The 12,720-nt window shown below is 35.2% G+C and overlaps 1 protein-coding gene across 1 annotated transcript in view; it reads right to left on the bottom strand.

The window, feature by feature from the left end:
• Positions 1-3,863: 3,863 nt before the first annotated feature.
• Positions 3,864-12,720, bottom strand: part of LOC105361999 (uncharacterized) — a 73,556-nt gene continuing 64,699 nt past the window's right edge. Inside the window, exons 4-6 of the mRNA XM_011499325.1 lie at positions 7,060-7,261; positions 5,270-5,407; positions 3,864-4,056 (exon numbers count right to left, since the gene is read on the bottom strand). Coding sequence (XP_011497627.1) covers positions 3,864-4,056; positions 5,270-5,407; positions 7,060-7,261 — 533 coding nt within the window. The remainder of the gene's footprint in view (positions 4,057-5,269; positions 5,408-7,059; positions 7,262-12,720) is intronic.

Below are 12,720 nucleotides of genomic sequence, written 5' to 3'. Positions count from 1 at the left end.
TAAACATAAGATAAAAAAAAAAAAAGTTTATATATTAAGAAATATATACCATATACTTATTGTTATGTTAATAGTTAATCATTAATAATAGAAAACAAATATTTTGCATTGACGTAGCAATTTTTAAGTTACATTACTCATTTTCAATAATTTTCTGTCCATTATAGATAAGGTTATGCGAATTAAAACTTTTGCCATGATTATATTTACGCTCTCGTCGCCGTACATGAACAATGGAGAACTTAATAATTATATTTGCCTTCGAATCAATAAACGAATAATAGAAAAACTTTGCATCATCTTGAATCTGACAATATTTTAAACTACAACAACATCACGACTAATTGAATTTAATACCTCGAATGAAATTTAATAATTTGAAAATCTATCTATCTCACTTTCTTTTTAGTCTTGAAGCCGTATTAAAGTGAATAACGAACTAATGATATAATATTTCAAATGTAATTTCTTCTGTAATTTCTGTAACGACGGAAAACTAAATGAGGTGATTAAATTAACAAATAAAGGCATCGATAATGAGCCTTGAAACTAATAATTGGAAGGAAATATTTAATCATTATTATCGTTGATAATGAAAATGTTGTCAAGATGGAGTTGAAGGTAAACAATATTAGAAATTATTTGGAATTGCGATGAATAAATTTCATTTCTCCTTGTCAATTTCCCTAGGCTTTTGTCAATTCTGGTAAATTGTAGTCCACCACATTTTACTTTTGATATGATTTATTGTTACGAGAATATATCTTTCATTAACAATAAAAGATTCTGCCATTATTTTTCAAATATTTTATATATTAATATTATCAATAGAATCGAATAGAATAGAATGTTTAAATGAAGAATCCCGAGTAAATTTATAATGTATCATTATAATTTTGTCTAAATTCATTTTGTCTAAATCATCAATGATGCATATGTATTCCTATGCAGTACGGTATATTACTTAATTTACAAATATGTCCATTTTATGTAGAAATATGTGTTCATTAATGAATAATATAATAAGACAATTTTTATAATATTATTGTGTAAAAATTGCGTTTCGTTTTCTCCTACGAAACTTAAACGCTGAAAAATTTATAGGAATGTGCTATATCACAAATCATTTTTTTGGCGTTTTTATTATTTATGAAAATTTGGGATTTGTATTAATAAACTTTCTCATGCAGAAAAAAAAATCTATACACCGGCAATTCTGCGTGTCTAAGAATAATTACTTATTAAACTGGATATTAATAATGTCGTTTCCACTATAAAGATCGTTTATTACAAAACGATTAATTCTGGACTTATTTATTTTTCATTCAATACTTGAACGTCATATTTTGTTAAACGTGAGATTATTTCTGAAATATTGGAGTTGCAAAAGTTGAATTATGATTACAGTTATCGTATATGTATATATGTTATGTATTTTTAAGGTCTAAGATCGATATGAAATGTCGTTTTAACATTAAAATTTGTTGTCAAAATGGTGAATATTATATCCAAGGTAAAAAAAAAAAAAAAAAGAAAAAAAACAACAACAATAACAACAACAACCTAACTGTCAAAGTTCCGTCAATGTCTAATAGTTCTTAAAAACGTAATTTACAAATTTCAAGTACCAAGGCTATTTAATTAATCATTACGAATTAAGAAATACCAGTACAATAATAATTTTAAGAAAAATATATATAAAAAGAGAGAGAAAACTTTCTATATTAAACTTATAGTAATTTCTTATTTTTTTCATTCCCGTAGAGATTTTAAACTTAAATAGAAGATGGTTAGATGACGATTATGGTAAATTACTTCCTATTCGTCTAATATTTCAATTTTACTAATTTACATTTTTTTTCGTCTTTTTTTTGTTTTGTTTTTCTTTTTGTTTTTGTTTTTGTTTTTTGTTTTGATTCGTTTTGTTTTGTTTTTCGCTATGTCTTATACATTTTGAATATCCAATATTGATTAAAAATTAATGATGAATAAAAGTCTGTATTTATTTGGCAATCATTAAATTCTTTTTCAGCATTCCTCACTTATCGTAGCGATAAGGATATGAGACAAAACTACTCTTGATAGGTGACTATTTCTAAACTGATACATTTTTTTTTCTTCTTCTTTTTGTTTTTAAACCTTTTACATGCTTCATAAATATAGATTCCTTTGTATAAAAGTAGTGACTTCATTTTCTTCAAACTAACTACTGAATCGAAACTATTGCCAAACTCTTGTCTCTTCAATTTCTTCTCTACGTTTAGAAAATATAATGTTCTTATCGTCATGAGTAATTACAAATAATTATCTAAATAAAAATATTCATTTTATCATAAACCGAACATTTGTTCATTTTGTATGAGAAAAATATGTTTTTGAAATTGGTATTTCCATACATCGTATTCGTATAGCCATGTAAATCACGGTTTTTTTTTCTGTTCTTTTTTTTTTTTTTTTTTTTTTACATAATCAAATACAAGATTGTCGCTGTGTATTTTGACTTACGAATCGATCGTGTAAGATAAAAGCTCTAGTTTTTATTCCATATGCATGACAAAGCACAAATTAAGTGAAAACGGTCTCGTCTACAAATACATTGGAACCAGCATTTACTACAAGCTGAGAAAATTTTTTTATCGAGTATCGCGTTTTGGCACGAGTAGCGATAATATCGCGCGATGCTCGCGCAAAAATTCAAATTTTATCGCCCGGAAAGCATCTTCTCTGTCATTAATCCGCGATTTTCGCGCCAATCGCAACGAGATTCTCGCCTCAACAATATCAGAATTTGGTTTATGTGCTAAGCACTTCGTTGCGAGCATTACACACGTGCATCGCTAACATCTCCTTCTCATTTTTGATCGCCGGAAATCAATAATCGAAAGCCACCGATGAAACGCAATATCGGCCATTCTTTTATTCACGACGACTAATAGCGCAATTATACGATTAGATTAGAATTAATACAACGTATTGTCCGACTTAGACGATAAATAGAGATTTACCCGCGAATCTCACAAGGCTCTACGAGCCTTCCCACATCCCTCATTCCATGCCATTTCCTACAAATTCATTACCCACCCTCGCATCAAACAATTCAATGTGTTTCATTTTTTAATCCATTATTGGCATTCTCACGTTCCTGAGAAGCTCTATATTTTCAAGTAGCAGCAATTTTATAAAATCTTTTCCCATTGATCCTCGCGATACAAGCATTTCACGTCTCACCGTGCCATTTCTCCTCGTCATTCGCTTTTAATCTCTATTTCATCTCTATTTAAACGCATTTTTCCTCGTCTCCTTATATCTACAAGACTAGCATCCTTCCGGATTGAATGTTCGTTGAAAATGTTTCTCATCTCCCGCTTCATGTGCACTTTACGTTAGCACGATAACGTTTGCCGTGATTGTCGTTATTTCAGCTCCGTTTAGCGAGGATGAACGAAGCAACGATCGCCTGGTCATTTTATCCACAATACAAACACCGACAATGTAGAAGTGCGAAATACAGTCGTCGTTCGAAAATTGTTAAATATCTCGGGCCTCGGGCTCTATATGCCTCACAACTACATGTATCGTCAAGTCATCTTTAAAGCCGACGTCAGGTCGCTCATTTACGACTATCGCAAATAAACCCGAATGGCGTCCCCTCGTATCGCCGTGACACTTCTTCCCAAGCAAAGATCGAACGTTTTCGTCCTGCTATCTGCCGGGGCGATCCCCGAGCCAAAGGTCCAATTATCGCTTGGTCAGCACAATCGAGGACACAGCTCCAGTTATCGTTTAGAGACAGCCTCGATCGGGGTACGCCAAATGATGATGCCTGTGCCCGGGCTGCGCAGTGGGTGTCGACCTGGAGCAGCTCAGCCGAGGGACTCGTCCGGGAGGACGATGCTCACGGACTTCCGACTGGGCTGGGCGGCTCGCTCGGCTGGACTCGGGGAGTCCTGGCGTTGCGCGGCTATCACGTCCCGAACCTCCGACTTCGGCGTCCCTCTGCTCTGGCTGTCCGGGCTGGTCTCCTCGTGCTTGGTCGAGATCGAGTTTGACAGCGATCTGGAATTAAGGGAAGCGAGTTTCAATGTAAAAATCCTTGTAGCAGCCCACCGTGCCAATAAATTTAATCAGCCTTCTGTCCATCAATTAACGAGCTTTATTTTATCAACGATTAAGCCATTGGTGGTGGCTCCTAGTCCTCGAGTTTTCTCACTTCAAATCGAATGATATTATTCGGAAAGTTTGGCTAATGAGTAAGAAATTTTTGAGTCACGGCACCATCTACAATTATGTTTCCCAAATAAAATTAAAATCGGAAAGAGGGGTGGAGAGACAACGATATTGACAAATGTCATTGTTGGTCTGCTGTTACGTCGTAGGCGTTATTAAAGAGGCGCCGATATTTTTCCCGATAATGTTGCTGCATATCTGCAATAATAATTTATTCTTCTCAAATATGGCAAGTACATAGTCAGCTTTAATTTGAAATAATGTCGCTAATAATTACGCCGCCACCGATCTATACCACGACGTGAAATATCTTGTGTTTTCTATTATTATTACAAGTCCAATAGACTCTATTTGAGACTTAAGCGTAATTATAAAATGCCCTCGTGAGTATTTTTTCCAGCCTTTTAAATTAGATCGTTAGATTATATTTATAATGATATTTAAACAGAAAAAGATGATACTTCAATTATGCTTTGTGAAATGAAAATGCACTATTATACGGTGGTAACAATGGGTTTTGAATGTCTTTAGTTTCCGTAATTGCGGCAAATTTAACGTGAGATAAGAGTCCAAGTTTTCACGGGAAATGACCTATTATATTGTCTATATTTATTTAATCGTTCTGCAGCCTATTTGAGCAAATTACAATCACTTATTATAAAGTTGTAGCCAAAGCACGCGAAAAGCCAGTAAAATTTCAAATGCAGGAAAATCATGTCGATAGGACTTTGTGGAAAAACATCGTTAAAAAAATAATTAATAAAATGAGGAAATGATTTAGAGCGATAATACGAGTCTTTTCTTTAGTATGTAAGTCAAAAAACAAAAACAAAACAAAAAAAACAAAAAGACAATTTGTGTCACTTGTCGAGCGTAGAAAAAGTGTTATTTCAATTAAGATATCTCTCTCTCTCTCTCTCTCTCTCTCTCTCTCTCTCTCTTAGAGAGACTCCCATTATCAGTGATCCCAACATTTCAATGTTTTATTCAATTAAGAGTAAAGTACTCGCTTAATGTGCCAAAGCAACAACGATGAGTTTACCTGTGTTGCGGCGGTGGAGTCGGCGTCCGGGAAAGTGGAAAACTCGCAACCTCCCTCGTGACAGAGAGCGATCTAATGGATCCAAAGGTCTGGTCGGGCGAGAGATTTGTGCCTGCGCTAATCTGCACCATTCCACTGCTAAAATTCACATAAAATCAGAATTCGCTTCTCACTATTTTCCGATCTCTTCCCCTCCCCCTCCGCCCCCAAAATCCATCGTTTTTATCAGAAGAATTTTACCCAACTTTTAATTATCACTAAATTCTAATATTTATAACATTTAAGGCAAATTAAATTGTTTAAATATTGTTACCATCTTGTTATATATTTTCGTTATTTAATTTAATGCCTTAATAAATACCGTTTAATTTGTATTTATCAAGATTAATTATAAAGAAAATTGGTAGAGCCATTACCAATTGTCATTACACATTTTGATTGTTGTTGGCGTCGTTGACTTTAATATCGTATGACCGCTTTCGACGTGATTGCCAATGTTATTACTCTTCCACTCAGATCGCCACCACATCCTCCTATCTTTCTCTCTCTCTCTCTCTTTCTCTTTCTCTCTCTCTCTCTCTCTCTCTCTTTCTCTCTCTCTTTCTCTTTCTCTTATTCGACTTAGCCAAATGTGAAGTGCAAGCCATTTTCGCCGGATGTGCGCCTGAATGCAAGCAAGCCGATTACGGCACAATTCTCGTCGACGAGAATCAATTCGCCTTTCGCCGCCGAATTACGTATCCGACAAGTCGAGTCGGCGTTCCAGTGTCATCCGTTGACAGATCAAAAAATCGTCCGTTCACCCATCAATTATGGAATCGAGTACTCAAGCTAATTTTGGTATTTCGCCCAACCAAGACGTTGGTAGTATAAAACTTGAATAATAGGATTGCCATTTACATCTTCCTACCACTCTCTTCCACGACTATGCTCCTTCGGGCCTCTCCCTCCCCTGCCAAGGCATAACAGCCCAATTTAATCCCATATAAGCGCTTTGATGCTTAAGTATCTTCTAAATCCTCGCACTTACGCTCTCAGGATACCCGTAGGTTCCGAGGCTCATCGATCAGTCGCCAACTAAAAGAGATCGCCTTCCCCGCGTAGCCTCCCCCTAAAATTATACATTCAAGAACGCACGCCTCTATTTATAGCGGCCCGAGGCCCGCGGGGACAGCCGGGAGAGTTTGCTGATAATCATTTCATCATCCGTCGGTCAATTTGTCCGGAAAAATCGATGCCGATGACGCATCGTTCCTCAACGATGAGACTCGTTTCGCTTGAAGCGACTGTCTTTAATGGCCGAGGTTTTCGCGGACCTTACGATTCGCATTTCCATCACAAGCTCATTCGTAATCTTAAGCCGACTCACGCGATTATTATTAATGCAAATCTCCCGGTTCTTAACAATGAATAATTGGCCTTTAATAGCCCAGGGAATGCAGAGGCATTTTCCATCTTCGAGGTGATTCCATATCTTCTTAGCATGAATAAATAAATATTCATTTAGGAATATTGGCAAATGGGGCGACAATCGCTTCCATTGAAAATTAATTGATGGATATTTAGGCGAACGCACACATTACGATTATGGCAACGATTCTACGTGAAAATTTGTTGATCTGAACATTTTTCCGTCCACTTAAGGCGCAATTGATAATCGACTGCTCACGAGGCTATGCAATTTGAATAATAATTTATATTTTTCGCGAGGCTCCCCCCAACCCTGCGGACGATTGAAATGGAAGGGGAGCGCGGCGTAACGGGCCAGCACAAGGCTGCGGCCTTCTTACCTCATGGAGCCCGAAGTGACGAGGAAGGGCATCGGCGTCGGACAGGGACTGAGGGGCGAGCTGCTTACGGAGCTCCGGGTGCTGCTGAGGACCGAGTGCGGGCACTGAGGCGGACCCGAGCGGGCGCCGAGCTTTGAGTCGCTGCCCAGCGAGGCCCTACCCCGGAAGCAGGGGATCTTCGTCCAGCCGCCGACGTTTTTACCTGGAAAAAGCAAAAGGAGCGCAACAAGTGATTAGACCTCGAGACGATCTCATAAGGACGATTAACGTGGGCCTTGGTAACCCTCATACTCTTCGACGTCTTCCTTTATTTACTCTTGTCACACTAGCCACCTATCGGCAAAAGAATAATTCACTACGAGACGAGTCAGCCAAGGTGCTGACGTCGGAATTTGACGCTTTCCCGCTGCTTTTTCACTCGCACGTAATTGTAAAATTACGATGAAAAATTTACCTACGATCGCGATGTAAATGTGTAGAGATGCGATTGTGCGTGCAGTTGAAAAGTTAATTTATCTAGATTGGAAGGAATTAATCAGTATCATTGTCTTTACATTCGTTACTTCTATCGCGCATGAGAGGCTCGGTTTTCTTATCCTCGCACGCTCAATCTTAATCTCTTACTAGCGTGTAAAATGAAAAAGAAAAAAAAAAGAATAAGGAATCGAAAGAGTAGCCAATTTGATGTCTAATTGCACTCGGCTTAATTGTATCGAATGAATAAAAATTTAGGGGCTCGTTTATTATTATTATTATTATTATTATTTGCTGCTGTTGCTGTTGTTGTTGTTGTTGTTGTTGTTGTTGTTGTTGTTGTTATTGTTAAAAGAATGTAATTTGTCGATCGATTTTCTAGCATTATATCTTTACGTACTTAATATTCCAATCTCATGGATATTTGTAATTATTAAATACTACAAATCTTTAATATAATGAGCTGCACTAACGACTCTAATCGGGCAGTTTTCCATGGCATCTATCGAATAAACGCTATTTATAAAAAAAAAATCCATGCTCTTATTCGTATGGATATTTCAAAAAGGTTATTAAACTTTAGAATTGCTCGATTGTGTTTGTATAAGTTTAGACGCGTAATTAATTATTAAGTGCAATAGTTAAGCGCGATTTTCCGAACGACTAAGAGTGGTGCGTAATAGCATTATTACTTTTGTGTCATGAATACTCGAGCGTAATTTCAACGATTCCATGTTCCCGACTGGATTTTGTAATGTTAGTGTTGCCCCGAGTTAAGTAAACATAATCTGCCTCGTAACGCGCGGATGTGCCGAGTAACGTCGAGTTTAGATGACGTTTCGCGTTTTATCAAAATCAAGCGAAACTCCTTTAAAGACTCGTTTTGCTGAACACGCACACGCCCATCAAAATGGACACCGACGTGGAATAAAGCAAGTTTTTCGTAAATTGGCGGCTACCACCGTCCCGTCCGTGCACAACCAAACGGCGGCGCTTAATCTTATTTATGGAAGTGAGGGCCTGTCGTTGACTAAGAGACTGGGCCGACCACTACGATAATTCTATATTCTTGCATTAGCCTGAATTCAGACAATCGGCTTACTTAGATTCGTTAAGATGTCGGCCTAGCCTCGTTCTAAATTTTCACGTTCCCAATCTCGAGTTCTGTTTTAATGATCGTATTACCGTACCCTTTCGTGTAAAAGTACAAAGCGAATAATAAATTTAAGAAATTTGTTATGCCAATATTAATTACACGAGGATTTCGTAGGTAATACTCGAAAATATCGTGACTTTGAAGGATTTGGCGGGACCGGGTAGGATGGGGAGGGGGAGGGGAGGAATGATTTTCTATTTTAATGCCCAATGTCATGGTCATTGGATATCCAATTAAATATTTCGTATAGTTTTAACAATAGAGCTATAACGATTCGCAACATTTCTTTTTTTCATCAAATCTGATACTCGCAGTTTACCTCTGTATGCATTGAATGGGATTGATCAATTATAAAGATTTACATGTATTTTCCATTGACTTTCTAGATTTCTGCCAGTTAATATCACCAAGCATCTCCCACATACATGATTCATCAAAAAAATCAACTTTGAACTATAAAACATCAACTACAAGTGCAATAATAAGTTGCAACGAGTCCACATTAGCATCCGATATAAGTATGTCAATAATATATTATACTGACACGTACGATAACATCTAGAAATTTAATAAAAAAAATGGATCACGCATTTTGGCAGTCGATGATAATTTACGTTTATGGCACTCGCGCATAAAATTATCAAAAATGAGGCAATGCGTTTAAAATGTGAAGAAAAATTGTTTCCCCCTCTGTGAACGAAGCTAATTTATTCATTCGTTTAAAAATTACAACATTTTTTGAAAAATATTAGTCACACATTATGTAAAGAACTCATTCTTTTTGCTTCGATGATAAATTTTGATTTTAATCGATAAGATACAGTTGTTTGACTGAAATTTAGGCTCTAGACTAACATTAAATTGCATCGCATCTTTAACGATGAACATTCCTTGATAATTGTTCAAAAATATTTTAAGTTTTACATAAATTTTATAAAGTTGAAAGTTTTACTAATCATATTGCATTATAAATATAAGATTTCATTTTGCCAAAATAAAATCATTCTCCTTACTTATTTAATCACTATATATATATATATATATATATATATATATATATACACGTGTGTGTGTGTGTGTGTGCGCGCGCGTGCGTGTGTGTGTGTGTGTGGGTGGGTGGGTGAATTATACTAAATTTTCTTTAAAGTAACTAAAGCACCATTTAGGTAGAATTCCAAAAAATTTAGGAGAAATTAAATCCGATAACTATCGGTAAAATAAGAAAGTTTCACGTTGAAAGGCCGCAATTCCAGTCCAGATAATTGACATTCTATATTTATGTAAGATTTTGATAAGCAAAACAATACTACCGATAATCTGGCGAATGCAAAGATTCGCTTAGTCTAGCACAGTACAATCATTATTCAATGTTTGTTCAATAGTAATGTAAATTGAGTCGATTCAATGTCGTGAACATTAAGGATTATAAATCCTATTATCTCGTAAACAATAAAAAGACATGCTACTTTCACAAGTAAAAAAAAAAATAAATAAAAAAAAAATTCATTCGTATGTTTTGTCTCGAATCGAATTCAACTTTCAATTTTCATCAAAATGGATAAAATTGATGTAATTATTTGCCATTTCATTTTTCCATTGTATTTCGAGTCGCAAATTTTTATGCGCCTAACAACATAGTTATTAAACAGATTTAATGATAAATTATAATCGTCTATCATGGAAAATATTTTTCAAATTAATCGAATCCTATTTACATTTGTTGAATAATCACAATGTATCCATTAATCAACTAATGAATGATACGATAACGTTAAATAATAGAATTTTGCTCTCCAAGATTTCTAATTTCATTAAAGATATAAAACATCGTAATGACTACCGATCATCGATAGTTAAATTACAATTGCACACTACCGTACAAGTACACTCATGCACATACTCGTATACATGAATATTTTTCAATAAAGTGGACATTGTTATCTTATCAAGCTATCCATCTAAAATCACTTCCCAGCTAATTGTTCTCCTATTATTCGCTTCGGAGAGGCCAAATCTCTCAGCCGGTGATTAGTAGTCGAGCACGCAATTATGAAAATTCCGCTTGAAACGACATTTGAATTTCAAGTCGAATTAAAAAACATATCTGGCTCGGTAGCGTACGTAATGGAGCACGCGCGCGCACGTAATTTAACGAGAGCTTTTTCCACGCCTGTAGTCGGACTTTTTCATTTGACCTCATTAGCGTACGACAGCGCCATTACAAAAGCTTCGAAGCAGTCGTCGTTACGTTACATGCACTGCCATGGAAGCGCGCGCGATTGCGATTGCGACGAGAGAGTGAGATAACGAGTCATTAGTTTTCATGAACCTTCATCGAGCTCTGTCATTGTTAGCAGAAGACACATACAACTTGGAAATGAAATTTCAATTTCGCGTGCTTTTAGATTGGAGAATTATTGGGCTTCCAGATGCGAGGCCGATTATGTAATTATTTTTGGGCTTCGGGTATTCAGAGGAATCATCGTGAGACGCAAAAATTAAATTCGATATGATTTCGCTTTAACATTTTATCCAAATATTATCGTTTTTTCGTTTTGTTTTTATTTTTTATTTCTTCAATATGTAATAGCACTACATTATGTGAAAGTATAGTAGGAATCTTAAATTGTCGTATATAGACAATTTCCATATTTTTAAATAAATATCGTTTAAGGTAATAGTTGTTAATGATATTTTCCATTTGTGTCATTTAGAAAATCACAATGTCTTGACGATCGCGTAAGGCATAAAAATTATAGACTATTATAGCTTCGTGTAGGTAATCGTAATCTTGATACAAATGTAAAATCTAAAAGAAAAGTATACACGTTTATTCTCGTTACTCTCTTGTTTGTTTTGTTTTGTTTTTTTTTGTTTTTTGTTTTTTTTTTTTTTTGTTTTTTGTTTTTTTGTTTTTTTTTTGTTTTTTGTTTTTTTGTTTTTTTTTTTGTTTTTTGTTTTTGTTTTTTTGTTTTTGTTTTTAGATTCACTTTTATATTGTGTAACATAAGAAAATACCATTGGAATTAAAATAGGCAGTCAGTTTCTGAAAAATTAACATTCGGCTCTTTATTCTTATTATTCTCGCCTCTACGGCAACTTTCGACAATAAATTATTATCTTATGAGAACGAAATGAGAACTATAAATAACGTAATAGTGAAAAATGTTAAAAGTCGCGTATAAAAAGTTAAAACTAACGATGAAACTAAGCTTAGTTAGTAATCAGATATACCTTAGAAAAATAGTTATAGGTATAGGAAAATCGAATGTACTTGTAACCAAGGAGATGTAACTTTAACATGCATTCTTATATTAATTGTGATAAATTGTTGTTTGTTTTTGTTTTTGTTTGTTTGTTTTTGTTTTTGTTTGTTTGTTTTTGTTTTTGTTTTTGTTTGTTTGTTTTTGTTTGTGTTTTCTTTTTATAATTTCGACTAAAAATATACTTTTAATGAGAATCCCTTACTTATATAACGATTCGTTAAAGCAATTGGTGTTACTTATTTATACAAAGAAATATCGAAAGCTTTCATTACATCATCATACTTTGCATAATATCAAACATTGTCATCGAAAAGTTTCATAAAATTCCTTTCTAAATGCTAAACTTTCTTATAAAAGTTAAAAATTCATGTATATATATATATATATATATATAGGTGTTTGAATACTTATACAGTTCAATCGCAGTTAATCATCTGTCGCCTTATGTTGTAGAATGCGCAAAACGAGCGCAATGATAAAATGCACAAATTACGACGCATTGTAGGGTAGTCGTGGAAGGGGCATCGGTTTAATCATCTCCTCTCATTTTCTTTCAGCACCCGCAAGGAAGAAAGGTCGCGCGACCGTTTCCTCGAATTTATATTTCGAGGTACATCCTAACGCATACGCTCGACCCTGTGACGCGTTTATGTTTCGCGAAAACTGCGCGTCTGTCCGTTTGTGCGCGCGCTGCGTGGGTGAGCGACTGTGCGAGGAAAGGAATGAGTAATACACTCCGCGACCGCTTTGACTTTGGTATTCCGT

This window comes from Ceratosolen solmsi, unplaced genomic scaffold (genome assembly GCF_000503995.2).
Source record: "Ceratosolen solmsi marchali unplaced genomic scaffold, CerSol_1.0 scaffold2, whole genome shotgun sequence".
NCBI lineage: Eukaryota > Metazoa > Arthropoda > Insecta > Hymenoptera > Agaonidae > Ceratosolen > Ceratosolen solmsi.
Note: the sequence above shows the minus strand (reverse complement) of the source record. Positions and strands in the feature narration are given on the sequence as shown.